Raw genomic sequence first — 18628 nt, 5'->3', positions numbered from 1 at the left:
TGTTTGGTTAAGGGAACGTATTGAATTTAAAAAATGTTCTGCAGAATTAAGACAAAAAAAAATGCAAGGAAATGTACACACTGTCCACTCAAAAACTGCCCCCAAAACAGAAACTTAAAAATCAAAAAGTATAAAAAGGACTTTGTTCTGCATTCATGCACCAGTTTCGAGCACTGCCAAATACCTTCATCTTCATCGCCATCATTATCGGCTAGATCATCGCCCTGTTTCTTTGCATTGGCCCCTAGAATCGAAATGAGGAAAGACAAAGTGAAAGGGAACAAGAGAATTCAAAAATATCATGACCGTGAATAGCATCCCCTAAAAGATCATTCTAGAAACATTGAATCTGAAATATTTACTTGGTAAATGGTACCTGTGACCCAAAGAATGTCAACTTCTATGAAAACATAATCTGATACAATTCATATATTAACGGAATATTTTGTGAAACAAATCTGACTACTGATCAGAGAAAACAAGGGGCCAGATCTTGACTGCTGTATATCTGTACATTGAGAACTCGAACAGACTTTCACACAACTGTCTTTCTGCTGACCTCTGCTTACTTAGTCCAGACAACTTGTCTTTGCACAAAGACAACTTTATTTTCTGGCCAAATCATGAAATCTCATAACCAACTCATCCTATCACCATCTGTTGCTCACATCAGGTGAAACTTCTATTATCTTCCATTGCAAATGCCCCCCCCCCCCCCCCCCCCCCAGCACAGTTTCCAAACCCTAATATCACAATCCATTCAGTTAATAATGACTAATTTGGGAAGCACAGAGTGTATGTTTGGAATCATACCATACTTTGGTAAATTAAGACACCTGACTTGTCTCACCCCCCCCCCCCCGCCTCTCCCTATCCTCACCTCTCTGTCTTCCCTTCCCTTTTACCTTATCTCATGGTTCTTTGAGACTGAATTATTGAGCTTGACTTAGTTAAGGACACTGCGTGAAATTTTCCCTTTTTTACAGAGTACAGTCTGAGGTGATAAAACCGTGATGCAGCTCACAGACTGCCAGCCGATATTCCTCACCACATTGTGCTGCACATTGCAAATTAAATCTGCAGGTGTGGCCCACGCCTTCACGCTGGCGGGGCATGGTCAGAAAAAGCTGGCAGCTCAAGATCGGGGTGTACTTTTTAAAGAGCATACCGATCTCCCCCAAAAAATGAGGAAATCCTACCCTCCCCTCAATGTACAAGGAGACATCAGCCCACCTCCCAACGGACATAGGGTTGCCGACTAGCTCACAGACATGGAGAACCCGCCACGGATAAGGGGAATCCCCATCAATGGAGCTCCCCAGAGGGGCCCTCCCACTGGCACTGCCCCCTAGCAACACCGACAGGGGCAGTACCAGGGTACTGCCCAGGCATGCTTCTCTCCCCCACCCCCACCCCCACCCCCACCACCCCCCATCCCCGGGAGGGTTATACTTACCTGAGCACCCCTGGTGGGTTCCTTTTGCCTTGTTCACATTTTGCAAACATAGTTGTAAATCTCGCTGATGTAATATGGGGGAGCGATACCATGCAAAGTCATCCAATTATACGGAATCTTGCCGACGAGATTCTCATTTTTTGACTCTTGCAGATTTTGCGCCCGCTTCACTGTTTGGGCCCGTGGGGAACTGGGGCACAAAACCCCGGCTTCTGTATCAGATAATGATCCAAGCTAATTAGAAAATCAAAATGATTTCCTGTTTTGAATTGGGATATTGCTGTTGAAGGACAGCCATCAACACACGTCCCAATCTCTCAGTGCTGAACTACCCTGAAAAGGAGCTGGTATTGGATGAGATCTGCAGCACAGTGGAGGGGCGGGATTCTCCCCTACCCGGCGTGACGGGGGGTCCCGGCGTAGGGGAGTGGCGCCAACCACTCAGGGGTCGGGCCTCCCCAAAGGTGGGGAATTCTTGCCGCTGATGTCACTACCGGCGCATGCGCGATGTGGGTTTCTCTTCCGCTTCCGCCATGGTGGAGGCCGTGGCGGCCGCGGAGGAGAAAGAGTGCACCCAGGGCACTGGCCCGGAGTCTGAATGGGAGGCCCCGATCGCGGGCCAGGCCACCGTGGGGGCACCCCCCCCGGGGTCCAATCGCCCCCCGCCCCCCCCCCCCCCCTCAGGACCCCAGGGCCCGCTCGCGCTGCCGATCCCGCCGCCACCAGAGGTGGTTCAAACTTCGGCGGCGGGAGAGGCCTCCCAGCGGCGGGACTTCGGCCCATCCGGTCCGGAGAATCACCGCAGAGGCCTTGCCGATCTGAGTGCCGAGATTCCCGCCACCGCCACTTCCTGGGTGGCGGAGAATCTCTGCCACGGCGGGAGCGGGATTTTTGGCGGCCCCAGGCGATTCTCCGACCCTGCTTGGGGTCGGAGAATTTCGCCCGAGATTAGTAATGCTTTCTACAGTCCCCACAGTAACTGAATTAAATGTAAATATTTGGCTGTATCTATCAACTGACCATTTCCACCAGCTGAACTCTAATTGCGGTGACAGTGCCGACAGCTGGTATGAGTCGGGACAGTACTTATTCTGTTTTCATTCTCACAACATAGTCCTCTGCCAAGAGCTTGGAAACATTTCCTGATTGTTGTGGAACATCTAGCTTAGAATCCTACATTGCACAGAATGAAATCACTGTGGCAGCCTTGTGCCCGATGGCTTTTCCAATGCATGTTGGACAATGCTGCTATGCTTGGCTTGTTCTTCTTGATATGTATCATTTCCTTCGGTGCTATATTTATTGAAAGGTGGCATGCACTGAGCTAATCCCAGCAAGAGGTCTCTACAATATGGAGACGTTGTGGTAACATCAGTCCCCTGCCACCTCCCCCACCCACCGCAACAAAAATGTGGTGATACAGACAATTATTTCCATAACATGGCATACCTCTTTCAGACATGGGGCAGGGAATATTAGCAAAGACATTTGCTTGTATGTCACTGCTTGTAGTAGTGCTCTATGGACTTGCAATGTTTTTCATTGATAGAATTGAAGAATGCTGCGCAGGCCATGAGGGTAGTGGCCCACAGCGCTGCTTGGCCCAATGTAAGTCTGCTAGATGCACCACTTCACAAACATCCCTCCCGTTCTCTTTGAGCAAAATACTGAAAGTGAATACTTATGTTAATGCTGAACTAGGTTTGGAAACAACAGATATATTTTTCTGAAGAAAGGCTCAGAACACAAAATGTGATACCGTTACTATGAGAACTGCTGCCCTGAGGAATTTATTGGCAGGGTCTACCAGATATGTTGCACCTGAAAGTCAGTGCGCCACGGCACAACGTGACCGGTAGATGCCGGGAAATCCCGCTCCCAGGATCTACCCGGCTCATTATGCCTTTCGAGATCTAACGCGATCTCGCGAGACGTGGGTGGGATCACCTTTTTGGCAAATCTGCAGATTAGAGCAAGACAGCGCATCCCACTCGAATATGCAGTTCCTTGAGGTAACCGAGGCATTGGTATCGATCACCTTCGCCTCAGAGACCTCAGGCAAGCTCCCAGGGGATCGGAGGTCCCTAGATGCTTGCCTTCTGGGCAGGGTGGCACCCTGGCAGTAACAAACTGGCACCCAGGCAGTGCCACCTAGGTGCCAGCCTGGCACTGCCAAGGTGCCCAGGTGGCACTGCCTGCTGGTGGGGTCCTGACATGGTGTCAGGCTGGTACTGCCAAAGCACCAAGCTAGAATTTTGTATGACACCGTGATCGGGCGGAGGGGTGCAGGAGGGCGGCTCAGGCACCCCCCTACCATGAATTGGGGCTGAGTGGGGAAGGGCGGTGGTGTGGGGTCACGTCAGGGGCTCGAGCGATGGCGACGTCATTTAGAAATGGCTTCCTGATCTCTCTCTGCGCTAAGGAGTTCCGGCGAGCGGAGCTCATCGGTGCGTAAAAAGGGGCTAAGTGCGATCTCAGCCACGCATTCCCCGCTGAGGCCCCCAATCTACCCGGATGGGCATTAGATAGCGGGGTGTTTCTCAGCACTCCTTGCACAGGAAACGCCCGGCTAATCTCATGCTCCAGAACTCTGTCCCCATTCAGGTAGATCGCACCCTATATAATTACATTACAAAAATACAAGTCTAAATGTCTGTTTACATATTTTTAATTCAATATATATTTAAAATGTACTACTCTTGTGGGTGACAATGAAAATATAATGTTGGATGAACATTTTAGAAGAATGGCATCAGAAATTAAAGAATGACAATAAATTATGGCTTTCCCTGGCTGTATTGAGGCAGAGGCAAATGAAGAACAAATGTTCTTGAAGCCACGAAACTCCAGTAGGTTGCACTCTTAGAAATCTGGAATTGCTCTCTCTGATCCTCAAATAATGACCAATTTTTGGCCATGAAATGTTGTAATTAGTGACTCAATGGCACGCTCACTGTCTAATTTAAGCAGTCGGTGCAGTGAAAAGGTGGGAGTTGGAGATGGCTTGCACAATTTAAAAGGAAAATGGTAGCCATTATTCTGGGCAACAATCTATTTTGGGATGGAAACGAGAGGAGAGCATTGGACCAGCAGCAGGAGAGGCTCCTATGCAAGGACAACCCTATGGTTTACAGATGCAACCCTTGAGGTACTTCTTGAGGCAATGGCTGCATGGTGGAGTATTTTCTGTTTCCAGAGAGTGGCAGAGAAGGCCAGCCAGCCAGGTGAAGCAAGCATGGTCGGAGGTGTTGAACAAAGTGAGCAGTTGCAGTGTTGTCAGCAGGACATGATACAGTGTAGGAAGCATTCCAATGATACTCTGAGGGCTGGCAGGATGAGTGCGATGCAACACCTTGCTGAAAGGCCTCCAATTCTGTGGTGACCAGCACACTCATGACTGAGCTGCGTGCAGTGACATAGTGCCCTGAATCATGGAAAATGTGAGTCCAGGAACAAATAGCCATTGGCAAAGCTCATACCCAAAGCACTTATGAAGAAGGCAACACTGAAGGAAGTGAAATCACATGTCTTTGATTCACTGGAGATGGCGAAGGGGGACACCAATAGTCTTAACTCTCTTGCTCTTGTTCGTGCAGGAGAAAAAAGCAAACTACTCCTGAGAAAGGGCTTGTTCGGGGGTGGGATCTCCAATTGGTTATTCTAATGTTCATAGAGGAAGAAGTCTTGATATTGCCAGGGTGACAGTCCATCAGGAAGTCAGCAATGGCAAAATGGGAGTCCCTCCCAGACAGGGTGAAACGATCTTAAAATCCAGGTGATGGGGACACAGAACGAGATTCTCTGACCGCCTTGCGGTGTGTTTCTTGACGTCAGGAGGCGGGATGGTGTTGGGATAATCTAGTCCCGCCGCTGTCAATGGGATTTCCCATTGAATCCACCCCACACCGCCAGGAAACCAGCAGTGTGGGTACACCAGTAACGGGACTGGAAGATCCTGACGGCGTGAAGAACCGGAAGATCTTGCCCAGTTTCCTCTTATTTGGCTGGAATATTTCAGCCGCTCCTGTTGCCAGCATCTTCTTGTCCCTCTGAAATCAATGGACATTTGAATGGTTCACTGTATGTGCTGCGGGGGAAAACCCTGGAAAATACCACCCATCTGTTCTAATTTGATTTAAGAATCAAACTTCAATTAGGCTTCCATCAAGACCAAGATGTACCCGCAGAAGGATATGACACTGAATAAAAGAGATGGATTTGAAGACTTGATGGCAACGACATTGGCCAATGTGCAAGAGTATTCTAACAGGGAGACTGTGCACACCAACCCCTCAGTCATAAAGGAATGAGAATTTTATAAAGGAAGAGCAAAACCTATTATTGAAAATGCAGAAACCAAACCAAACCCAATTTTATTTTTCTAGATTACTTACAGCATTAACAAATCAGAAGTTAGTAATTATAAGGAAGTGAAAAATTTGCTAATAAACAATCCAGAGCCTGAATCAATCAAATCACAAACCAAAAACCTTCAACTGCAATTTATCTAATATTTATAATTTGTGTTTTGAATTTTAAAGGCTTTTTATATTTGATCGCCTTGCTCCTGTAAACACTGCAAAATATATCCCAGCAACCTTTCACTCAATTCCACTTATCCCCTTCAAGGTGTTGCTGCAGGCCCATCAAGATTGACCACACGATCTGAATTCCCAACCTTCAAACAGTTGGCTGTAATGAGTGCAATTACTGTTGGCAGTTTAGCAGTGCAATGTTAATGAAGCCTAACCACAGAAATTGATCAAACCTCCCATCGACTGCACTGAGCAGTAGAGCAGTTCCTACTCTCACCACCCACCTCAATTGTAATGCATCCTTTGCAACCTTAACAAGTTCTGATTCACTAAATGTCTGGTTTCAGCAACGGATCAGTAATCTCAGGCTGTATTTTAAGGCACCCTGAGTGCTGGTGGGTGTGGGCAGGCAGTGGGGCAGGGGCTGCCATTAATGCCATGTGCACTATGCCCATTACCCTACCCGCCCGCCACTGGTGAAACCATCAGGTACACTAGTGGGCTAATTAATAGACATTCATGAGTGCTGTCCTGCTGCTGTTGGGATTAAACCAGTGGCAGTCTCACACTATCCATCCAGACTGGCAGATTTTACTACATGAGCTAGTGGCGGGAAAGAGGGGGTTGCTTCCTTAATGGGCCCCCTTGGAGGGCCACCACCAAGGTGTTCCCCCAAAACACACCACCTTTGGTTCCCCTACCACCAACCATCCACTATGTCTATCCGAAGTCCATTAACTGCCTCGCCCACTTTTGCCAGGGGCTGCCAGCCTTGCTCTGGTCGGACCCCAAGACTTACTTCCAGTTCTGGCTCCAGAGAAATATGTCTTCCTGCAAATCTCTCTGCAGTACCAGTAGTGGCCACCACTCCTGGCGTTGCTGGTACGCAAGAGTTGCCAATCTCTGATTAGTTGGCAGCTTTCTGAAGCAGAACTTCCTGTTGTTGAGCGACAGAAGTCCTGCATCAAGCCACTTAATGGTGAATCGGGACCACTGTTTCCAATCTAAAATCCAGTCCCTCAGTTCTCACTCAGAAGGTTCGCATTCTATTCCAGAGATTTGAGCACATAATCGAGGGCAACACTTCGGTGCAATACTGAGGGAGTGCTGCTCTGCTGGAGTTACCAACTTTCAGTTGAGAGTAAAGAATGGATCCAACTTCTCTTTCAAGTCGATGTAAAAGATTTTGTAGCGCTATTGAAGAAGAGCAGGGGAGATCTTTCCAAAGACCTGGTCAATTTTAGGATCATCAGCAGGGGGGGGGCGAGGAGTAACTGCAGGCCAGGGAAAAGATGAGGAGTTGGGTGAACTTAATATGGAGCCCCAAAATCCTGGTTCAGGGATCCAACATATCGGAGGGGATAGAGAAGATAGAAAATGCATGGCTGGAAAGCTTGGTAGGGTTCCAATCATCAGGGAGGTGAACAATGTAGAACACAAACCCTTACAAGTCCACCAGCAATGCAGGAAAGGCACTCACCTGTTCCATCCAGCAGTTCTCATCTCACCTCTCTTCAGCTTCCCAAGGTCCAGGAAATCCAGTCGGCCAAGGTTAAAGCTGGAATGGATAACATTTTAGGCATGCAGCCTCATTTGAATATTTAAATGAGATGTCTGTCTCCGGAGAGTGGGTTAATTAGTAACCCTTCATCCAGCCTGAAAATGGAAGGGCTCATCGAGGATTGGGTTCAGGTTCGAAACGTATTTGGACTACCCACCTAACCGAAGCCCACCTATTTCTGGGGGTACAAAGTGTCCATGATGCGATTATTCATCAGTTGATCCAGTTCGGTCTCCAGTGTAGCGTGTCTTCCTACAGCATTCACTGCAATACCAATAGTAGCTACACTCCTGGCGTTGGTCATGAACTTTTGTACCTTTTCTGAGATAAGGGTCGGAATTCTACGGCCGTTGGGATTGTCTGCTCCTGCCGGTACTGCAGCCCCGCCTGTTGGGTGGGGTGGACAAGTGGTGGGAGTAGAGCATTCTGCCGCCAGCAAATGGTGCAACGCTGAGAAACATGTGGCTACAGGACCAGAGTATCCAGCCCAAGATTTGATGAGAAAACGATCTTCATCTGCTTATTTGATGCTTCTGAGAGAAGCTGGCTGATGAAGAAAGAGACTGAAGTGATTATAGCACCTACTGTTTTTTCATGCTGCCCACTAAAATGTAAAACCAATTAATTAAGGAACTCAAACACAACATAAGACAATTAGGGAGAAATTTACTTGTGTCATAAAGGCACAATGCCGAATATACATATCCAATCATGTCAGTGGGAAGCATGAGCCAAATTGGTGTTTCTGCCTTATTTGATTATGATTGACAAGCTGCCAACATTAGCCGTACTTTTTTGGCAGCTTACCGACATATATGCAGGTGTCTGCAACTCCATTTAAAGTTAGCCTGCCTCTGTGAAAATGTTAGTGCACTCAGCTATTTCAATCACAGCTCTCTGTCATTACTGTAAAATGCAGATGATAGCTGAAAGTTCTGGAAGGACTCAGGAATTTTCGACACGGCTCTGGAGTTCCTCGTGAAGGAAGCATACAAAATTCTTACAGGGCTCAAGAGGGTAGATGCAAGAAGGATGTGTGTCCTGGCTCAAAATAAAGCAGTATAGAACAGTACTGTATAATTATAATAGAAGTGTTTGGTAAGAAACCAGGTTCCTAGCTAACGCAAATAAAGGACCTAGTTAACTTAATTTGTTTTAAGGGAGTAACTAGCTTAATCAAGAGGGACATCATGGCAGGAGATCTCATACACGTGATATGCTCCTCCTGCGCAACGTGTGAAATTAGGGCCATTTCTAATGTCCATATGTGCAGAAGGGGTGTCCAAATGCAGCTTTCTAGTTAATCGGATTTCACAGCTGGAGCTGCGGGTGGACTCACTATGGAGCCTCCGTGATACTGAGGATGTCATGGATAGCATGTTTAGCAAGGTGGCCACACTTCAGGTGAGCGTTGCACAGGTAGAAAGGGAATGGGTGACCATCAGTACCTGTAAAAGACACAGGAAGGTAGTGCAGAAGTTACCTGTGGTCATCCCCCTCCCAATAGATATATCGCTTTGGATACTGTTGAAGCCAAGTTCACAACACTGTGGGTGGCTCCGCTATTCAAAAGGGGGAGAGGAAAATAAGTGACAGGGCTTTAGAGACAGGAGATTCAATAGTGAGGGCACAGACAGATGTTTCTGTGGCCACACACATGAATCAAGGATGGCATGTTGCCTCCCTGGTGCCAGGGTCTGCGGTTCCATGGAGTGGCTGCAGGACATTCTGGGAAGAGAGGTGAGCAGCCATGGCACATATTGGTAAAAGGGATGAAGACCTGCAAGCTAAGTGCAGGAAGTCAGGAGATAGACTAAAATGCAGGACCTCAAATGTCAGGATTACTCCCAGTTTCACACACTAGCGAGATCAGGAATAAGTGGATAGATCAGATGAATGTGTAGCTGGAACCGGTTCTGGGGAGGTTGGGACCTGTGCAAATCGGATGGGTTGCACTCAGGTAGAGCTGGAACAAATGTCCTTGCAGGGGTTTTTGTTAGTTCTGTTGTGGAGTATTTAAACTAGTGTGGCAGGTGGATGGGACCCCAAGCGTAGGATCAGATAGGTCAGATACGGATCAGGAAAATGAACATTAGATAATGATGTAGAAGATGTAATGATAGGCCTGGAACTACAAGAGAAGCAAAGTTTAAAAAGTGTCCAGCAAGGGAAAATTAGGGAGTTAAACTGTTTGTACTTCAATGCAAGGAGTATTATCAACAAGGTAGGTCAGTTAAGGATGTAGGTAGACTCGTGGCAGCAGGATGCCATTGCTATAATGGAAACCTGGCTAATGGAGATGAGAAATTGGCACCTCAATATCCCTGGTTATAGAATCTTCAGACACGATAGAATGGGAGATTAAAAAAGGAGGGCAGGGAGCACTAATGGTTAAAGAATCAATTCCAGTTGTGAGAAGGGATGATACACGAGACAGGTCAACAAACGAGGCTTTAAGGGTTGAGCTTAGAAATAAAAAAGGGCAGTCATACTACTTGGAGTATGCTACAGATCCCAAATAGTGAAAGGGAGATAGAGGAACAAATATGGAAGCAAATTTCCGCCTCTAAGAACAAGTGGGCAATAATAGTAGGAGACTTTCGCTCTCCCAATATCAACTGGAATTCAAACAATATAAGGGGAACTGAGGGAGAAAAACTCATGCAGTGTGTCCGGGAAAAGATTTTCAACCAATTAATGAGCCTAATTCTAGACCTAGTCTTCGAGAACAAAGAAGGGCAAGTGGGTGAAGTGACAGTTGGCAACCAGTGACAGTTGAGGATAGTGATCACACAGTTGGATTTATTATTACCATGGAAGAGGACAGAGATACAAGCGAGAGTAAAAGTTTTGAACTGGGGGAGGGCAAGTTTTGTAGGAATGAGAAATGACCTGTCTGAGGTGGACAGGCCAGCACGGCTAAAGGATAAATCGGTGGAAAACCAGTGGGAAGCACTAAAAAGTGAGATCCTAAATATACAAAGTGGACATGTCTCCTCCAAAAATAAGAGTGGTACTGCTAAATCTAGACATGCTTGGTTGTGTCGGGGAAGATCAACAAAAAATAAATCGTACGATGGGCGCAAAGAACTAAGCACTGCAGATAACCTAGACGAGTATAGAAAGAGCAGGGACGAAGTAAAAATGGAAATCAAAGAGAAAGCATGAAAAAAGATTAGCAAGTAAAGTTAAAGAAAACCCAAAGTATTTTTTATTTTTTTTTCATAAATTTAGTGTACCCAATTAAGGGGCAATTTAGTGTATTTAATCCACCTACATAGAACATACAGTGCAGAAGGAGGCCATTCGGCCCATCGAGTCAGCACCGACCCACTTAAGCCCTCACTTCCACCCTATCCCCGTAACACAGTAACCCCTCCTAACCTTTTTTAGTCACTAAGGGCAATTTATCACGGCCAATCCATCTAACCCACACGTCTTTGGACTGTGGGAGGAAACCGGGGCACCCGGAAGAACCCCACGCAGACACAGGGAGAACGTGCAGACTCCGCACAGACAGTGACCCAGCAGGGAATCGAACCTGGGACCCTGGCGCTGTGAAGCCACAGTGCCAATCACTTGTGCTACCGTGCTGCCCTACGGTGCTACCTTGCACATCTTTGGGCTGTGGGGGTGAACCCCATGTAAACACGGGGAGAATGTCCAAACTCCACACGAACAGTGACCCAGAATCAAACCTGGGACCTCGGCGCCGTGAAGCAGCAGGGCAAACCACTGCGCCACCGTTCTGCCCCCAAGAAATTCCAAAGATGTTGTACAAATATGTTAATGGTAAAAGATTAGTTAAGGAGAAAGTATAACCTATCAGAGATGTAGAAGGGACTTGTGTGTAGATGCAGAGGCTGTGGGAAAGGTTTTAAATGGATATTTTGTCTCCGTGTTTACAAAGGAAAGGGATGATGCACATATAGTAGTCCACGAGAAACACTGAAATATTGGGCAGGACAAGCATAAAGAGAGAGGAAGTACTCAAATTCTTGAAAGTTGATACGTTGCTGGGGCCAGATGGATTGTTTCTGAGACTGAAGGTCAGTGAAGAGATAGCAAATGCACTGACGATAATTTTCCAATCCTCACTAGATCCAGGGGAGGTACCGGAGGACTGGAGAAATGCAAACGTGGTTCCATTGTTCAAAAAGGGATCGAAGGAAATGTCAAACAATCATTGGCCAGTTAGTCTCATGTCAGGGGTGGGCAAATTAGTAGAGGCAATCCTGAGAAATAGGATTAACTGTAAAATAGAAAGGTATGGACTAGTCAGGGATGGCCAGCATGGATTTATTAAAGGAAGATCTTGCCTCTCAAATTTGATTGAATTCATTGAGGAAGTGACAAGAAACACAGCACAGTGGATGTTGTGTACATGGATTTTAGCAAGTCGTTTAACAACGTCCCACATGGCAGATTGATCAAAAGTCCATGGGATACAGGGAAATGTGGCAGATTGGATAATAAATTGGATTAGTAACAGGAAACAAAGGGTAATTGGTCAATGGCTGCCCTTGCAAATGGAAATAAAAGCAAATCACTGTGGATGCTGAAATTTGAAACAAAAAACAGAAACTACTGGACAATCTCAGCGGGTCTGACAGCATCGGTGGAGAGAGAAGGGAGCTGACGTTTTGAGTCGGGATGATGCTTTGCCACAGCTTTGAGAAATAGTCATCCGGACTCATTGGCTCCATTCTCTCTCCATAGATGCTATCAGACCTGCTGAGATTGCCCAGTATTTTCTGTTTTTGTTTCTTGCAATTCGAAGGTTGTTTTAAGTGCTGTTCCACAGGGCTCGGTGTTGGAACCCTTACTGTTTGTGTTATATATTAACTATTTGGACGTGAACATTGGGGGCATGATTGGAGAATTTCAGATGACACAAAGACTGGCCGAGTGGTGGACATTGTAGACGATAGTTATAATCTCCACAATGATCTAGATGGGTTGGTGCAGTGGGCACTAAAACAGCAGATGGAATTTAGCACAGAGATGTGTGAGGTCATGCATTGAAGGCAGTCAAACAGTTATAGGGAGCACACAATAAATGAGAATATAGTGAGAGGGGTAGATGAAGAGAGATTTTGGCATATAAGTACACAGGTCCCTAAACCCAGGAGTTCAAGTAGATAAGGTTGTAAAGAAAGCATATGGAATGCTCTCCTTCATTGGCAGAGGTACAGAATATAAAAGTAAGGATATAATGTTGGAATTGTATAAAACACTGGTGAGGTCACAACTGGAGTATTGTGTGCAATTCTGGTCACCACATTACAGGAAAGACGTAATTGCTTTTGAGAGAGTGCAGAGGAGGTTTACAAGAATGTTGCCAGGGTTAGAAAAGTGTAGCTACAAGAATAGTTTGGATATGGTGGAGTTATTTCCTTGGAACAAAGAAGGCTGAGGAATGACTTAATTGATGTGTACAAAATTATGTGGGGAAGAGATAGAGTGGCCAAGATAAAATTGTTTCCCTTGGTGGAGAATTCTAGAACCAGAGTACATAGATTCAAGATAAATGGCACAAGGTGTACAGGGGACAGGAGGAAGTACGTTTTTAGGTAGACGACGGTTGGTGTCTGGAGTTCACTGCCCAAGTTGGTGATGGACGCAGAGACCTGAAACTATTTTAAAAAGTACCTGGATCTGCACCTTAAGTGCTCAAAGCTACAGGGCTGTGAACCGGGTGCAGGAAGGTGGGATTAGAAAGGGCACCTTGGTGTCCTCATACTGGCATGGACAAGGTGGGTCAAATGGCCTCCTTCTGTGCTGTAACCTTTCTATAGTTCTATAGGAAGTCTTACAACACCAGGTTAAAGTCCAACATGTTTGTTTCAAACACTAGCTTTCGGAGCACTGCTCCTTCCGAGGAAGGAGCAGTGCTCCGAAAGCTAGTGTTTGAAACAAACCTGTTGGACTTTAACCTGGTGTTGTAAGACTTCTTACTGTGCTCACCCCAGTCCAACACCGGCATATCCACATTATAGTTCTATGGATCTAGAACCAGGAGCACAGTCTCAGAATAAGGGATAGGCCATTTAAAGCTGAGATGAGGAGGTATTTCTTCACTCAGAGGATGGTGAATCTTTGGAATTCTCTACACCAGTGTACTGTGGTGGCTCAGTGATTGACTATATTCAAGATGTGGAGATGCCGGCGTTGGACTAGGGTGAGCACAGTAAGAAGTCTTACAACACCAGGTTAAAGTCCAACAGGTTTGATTCAAACACGAGCTTTCGGAGCGCAGCTCCTTCCTCACCTGAGGAAGGAGCTGCGCTCCGAAAGCTCGTGTTCGAATCAAACCTGTTGGACTTTAACCGAGTATATTCAAGACAGAGATCAATAGATTTCAATATATTAAACATGCCGAGGTTTATGGGAATACAGCAGGAAAATGGCAATGAAGTAGAAGATCTAACTGAATGGCAGTGTAGGCTTCAGGGACCAAATGACCTACTCCATCTCAAATTTCCTATGTTCCTATAATTGCTGAGGAGGAAGGAGCTTCTCTTTTTAGAGAAGAGAAGATTACCAAGGCAAATAGCCTTGGAGCAATGATCAAAGGAAGAGCAGATTAAGACAAGGAGAATTGTAACTCGGACTTTGCTACGAAGCCACAGAAAATACAATAATACGCCCAGGGCTCCGAAGGTAAGACTCCTACTTATTGTTCTCTTACTCTCTGCATTTTTCCCCACACTTCCCTTCAGACTTCTCCCATCACAGCAAACACTTCAGTGAACCTCTTTCTGCTGCATTCTAAACATGTTACTATCCTCCTAATTATTTCCCCATACTTTCCATTCATAAGCAACACTGTCCCATCCAGACACTTAATGGGGGCAGCAGGGTAGCATGGTGGTTAGCATAAATGCTTCACAGCTCCAGGGTCCCAGGTTCGATTCCCGGCTGGGTCACTGTCTGTGTGGAGTCTGCACGTCCTCCCCCTGTGTGCGTGGGTTTCCTCCGGGTGCTCCGGTTTCCTCCCACAGTCCAAAGATGTGCGGGTTAGGTGGATTGGCCATGCTAAATTGCCCGTAGTGTCCTAATAAAAGTAAGGTTAAGGGGGGGGGTTGTTGGGTTATGGGTATAGGGTGGATACGTGGGTTTGAGTGGGGTGATCATGGCTCGGCACAACATTGAGGGCCGAAGGGCCTGTTCTGTGCTGTACTGTTCTATGTTCTATGTTAACTTCAAAATCTTTGAGAAAACCCATTATAATAAAATCCCTTTCTTCTTGCAGGAAGAGCTGACATACAATATCAGGGAGCAGATAGGATCAAGAAAAGAGCCATGCATTCAACCATAGTCCACAGAGAGCTGTAGGCTTCTATGCCTACTGCAGTTCTGCACGCCACAGTCATTCCTCCCCTTGTCCAACATCTGATGTTGTCAACCTGCCTCGTCTTTCACAAACCTGGCCTGTTCTTGAAATGAAAATGAAAATCACTTATTGTAACGAGTAGGCTTCAATGAAGTTACTGTGAAAAGCCCCTAGTCGGCACATTCCGGCACCTGTTCGAGGAGTCTGGTACAGGGAATTGAACCGTGCTGCTGGCCTGCCTTGGTCTACTTTAAAAGACAGCAATTTAGCCCAGTGTGCTAAACCAGCCCCTTTCTGGGTATTTCCCCTTCTATTGATGCTGGCAACAAACTTCCACTTCACCTTTTTCCAGTGTCATATTTCCTCAACTTCCAATTCTTCATTCCAGCTAAAAGCCCATGAGATGCCAGAACTCCAATTTTCCTGTGGACAAATTAATTGACTCTTCTTTCTGTCCAGCTGATTCTCAGGACCCTTCACCAGCATCACATTTCAAAAGGGCCATCTCCCTACAAATCTGCTGGTCATTGGAAGGGAAGCGCTAGAACACATGGGCAAGACTGGTGTAATATAACTAGGAGGACTAGAGGAGATGCTGCACAGGATATTTCGCCATACTTTTCACTGAACTTTCTCCCCTGCTCTGCATTTAAAAGCGCTGCTGCCTCACACTCCCATTCATCTGTATCTTCATACTTATCACTAATTGTTAATCCTTGTCTCTTTCTTGTCTTTCCAGGTCTTTTGCGGTAGAGAAAGAGGATAGCCCTCCAGAGGACATAGCACAGCTGCAATGACATTACCCTTACAGACACGAGCTAATAAAATAGCACATTCCATTGCCAATGGTGGCTCATTGGTAGCATATCTTGTCTGTGTGTTATTTTGGTTATGGATTCAAATCCCATTCCCGGATCTGATCATGTGATCTAGAATTATACTTTGCTGCTGAAAGAATGCAGCATTATCAAAGTTGGTGGGCCGGATTCTCCGACAGCAGGATCATCCGACCTGCCGGCAGGGCATCCATGCCCGCGCGTTTCCTGAGGGCGTGGGGTGGCCCACCAATGGGAAACCTCATTGGCCGGCTGTGGGAACAGAGAATCCCTCTGCCTGCGATGGCACCCTGCGCAGGAAAACAGGGCTGGTGGAACGGAGAATTCCGCCCGCTATCTTTGAAATAAGGGGAGGGAGTTTCTATTCATGCTCGCAGTAGGGATCGTCCGGTCCCGCCCAAAGTCAATGGACTTTGGCTAGCCTGCTGCTTCCCCTGAAGCAAGTCCCACCATGGTAGGGATGGAAAATCCCAGCCAAGGTGTTAACCTGAGGTCCCATCTTCCCTTTCATCTTGATGTACTATGTGAAAACAAATTGACTTGAAGATTCTCCCAGTATTCTGGTTAACAATTATCAACACCAAAATAAAAAAGGCTGGGGCTGGATTCTCCATTTGAAAGACATATCAGAGACCCCCCACCATATCAAGAGTTCCCCATCAAAGACCCCCCCCCACCCCAAACAAATCATTTACCCCTTCCTGAGAGGTAACAGACAGTTCAGGCAGAAACAGTGAAAAATCTTTGTCTTTTTTACTCATCTGTCCCTTGCACCTGCTGCCTCACATGGTGTAGAAAGCAGCAGCTGTTACTTCAATGTTTATATGAGGTAAGTGTTTTCACTTCCTATTTTTCTCAGCAGAAAGCACTTAACTGCTTTTAATGTGGACAGGAGCTGACAATCATAGCTATATGCTTATAAACATGGAGCTTAGGTTCAAAGCAGAGTACTCAAGATGTATTCAAGCATCGCTTGGTACAATGTGAAGAAAAAATGACGGGGTCTCTGATAGGGGGAGTTTCTGATATCGGAGGGTCTCTGATATGGGGGGGTCTCTGATATGGGAGTTCTATCACGGGAGGTCTCCAATATGGGGAGATCTGGTAGAAGTCTCTGATATTGGGTGTCTCTGATATGGGGGGGGGGGGGGGGGGGCTGGTGGAGGTCTCTGATATAGGGGGTTTCTGGTAAGAGGGTCTGGAGGTAGGGTGGGCAGGATTTGCATTGTGGGGAAGGAGACCGATAGACACGAGATTCTCCGCCGCATCGGGAACTATGCTGCCGGCATGGGCACCAGAGAATCCTTGGCCTGGTCTCTTATATCATTGCACTTGTTTAAATTCTTGCCATGTTCAAATTGGCTGCTATGGGTGCCAATGAAACAACAGCAACTTTTCTTCATAAGTTATTTAGTGGCTATAAAGTTTTTTTCAGGGTGTGATGAGGTGAAGGCAGAATATAAGTGCATGTTCTTTCTTTCATGTCTCCTTGCTAGCTTCCCGAATTACACTCTGTTGGTACACCAATCCATTCCTGGTAACTGTTGTGTTTGGTCTTCTTTACCTTGCAAAGGACTTCGCCAAACACCTAGACTTGTCCAAACCACGATCTTTATTGAATCACACGTGGTAAGATAGTGATCTGTTACAGAGCAAGTTATCATGGAGTTTGTATGTACTCCTCTGGAACTACACCCAGCATGACTATTCACCTGTATGTCTTACTACCACCTTTACAACCATCTGCCAATGGCCAGATGCCAATGTCTCCACTTATATAGGAGTTCCTGGTCACATGACCACGGTCTTGAGACCACATGGTGTATCTGCATCGCCACCTACTGGTTGGAGGTCACACACCATCCATCTCTGATATTGCATACAGGCATTTCACCACAGAGGATGGCGATAACTACAGATTGTGGTGACTCGACTGCCTCCACTCAGTGGCCGAAGAGTTCCTTCCAGAGTTACAGTGTGATTTCTGCCCATCCAGAGACACCACAGGCATGATCCTCATTGCGTGGCAAATCCAAAAAGAATGCAAAGACTAACAACAACCACTCTACATGGCCTTTGATTCTGTCAACTGAACGATTTTAGAATATCCTGCTCAAATTTGGCTGCCTTCATAAATTTGTAGCCATTCTTTGCCTATTCCATGATCCTTACCAACGGAACCACCACAGATCCTGTCTCAATCAAGACCAAACAAGGCTTTGTCATTTCACCAATTCTCTTCTCTGTTTTTCTTGCTGCCATACCACGTCCAGAAAATTACTCAAACATGGAGATAATTGACGAACAGGGAACTCTTCAACTTCTGCCACCTTCAATCATAATCTAAGATCAGTCAAACTTCAGCCATCGAGCTTCAGAAGGCAGCTGACACTTTTATGTGCACTCACTCAGAAACTGAGCTCCAGGTCATTTTTAACTCCTTCTCAGAACCATATGAGAAAATGGAATTTCAATAAACAACTGGAAAATGAAGGTCCTCTTCCAACCAGCTCCCACAGCAGAACATATCCTGCCAGCGATTAAGATCAACCATGAGATCGAGGAAAATGTGGACCATCTAACATATCTTTAGAGCCTCCTTGATGAAAGCAAACTTAGATGATGACTTAGACAATGTGCCTGCCCTGTCTTCAGCTGACTGAACTAAAGAGTATTTGAAGACCAGGATTTGAAACCTGAGACTAAATTCATGACTTACTTGGCAAGCAATGATCTCTGCCCTGCCACCTGCACTGGGACTGGGGTAAACTCTAGCAGGGTACCTCAAAGTACTGGAGATATATCACAGCAGTGACTTCACAAAATACTCCAAATCCACTGGCAAGAAAGGCAGTCCAATTGCAGTGTTCTATACCAAACCAACATGCGCAACATTGAGGCTCT

General features: G+C 46.2%; 1 protein-coding gene across 7 annotated transcripts in view; it reads right to left on the bottom strand.

Annotated features, from left to right (window-relative positions):
- Nucleotides 1-18628, bottom strand: part of nlgn3a (neuroligin 3a) — a 336056-nt gene that overhangs the window by 135009 nt on the left and 182419 nt on the right. For 5 of the 7 annotated variants that reach the window (XM_038775279.1, XM_038775282.1, XM_038775280.1 and 2 more), the window contains one exon: nt 185-244. The exons of the other annotated variants lie outside the window; for them this stretch is intronic. In XM_038775279.1, the coding sequence (XP_038631207.1) occupies nt 185-244 (60 nt within the window). The remainder of the gene's footprint in view (nt 1-184; nt 245-18628) is intronic. 7 annotated transcript variants of the gene reach the window in all.

This window comes from Scyliorhinus canicula, chromosome 17, assembly GCF_902713615.1.
Source record: "Scyliorhinus canicula chromosome 17, sScyCan1.1, whole genome shotgun sequence".
NCBI lineage: Eukaryota > Metazoa > Chordata > Chondrichthyes > Carcharhiniformes > Scyliorhinidae > Scyliorhinus > Scyliorhinus canicula.
Note: the sequence above shows the minus strand (reverse complement) of the source record. Positions and strands in the feature narration are given on the sequence as shown.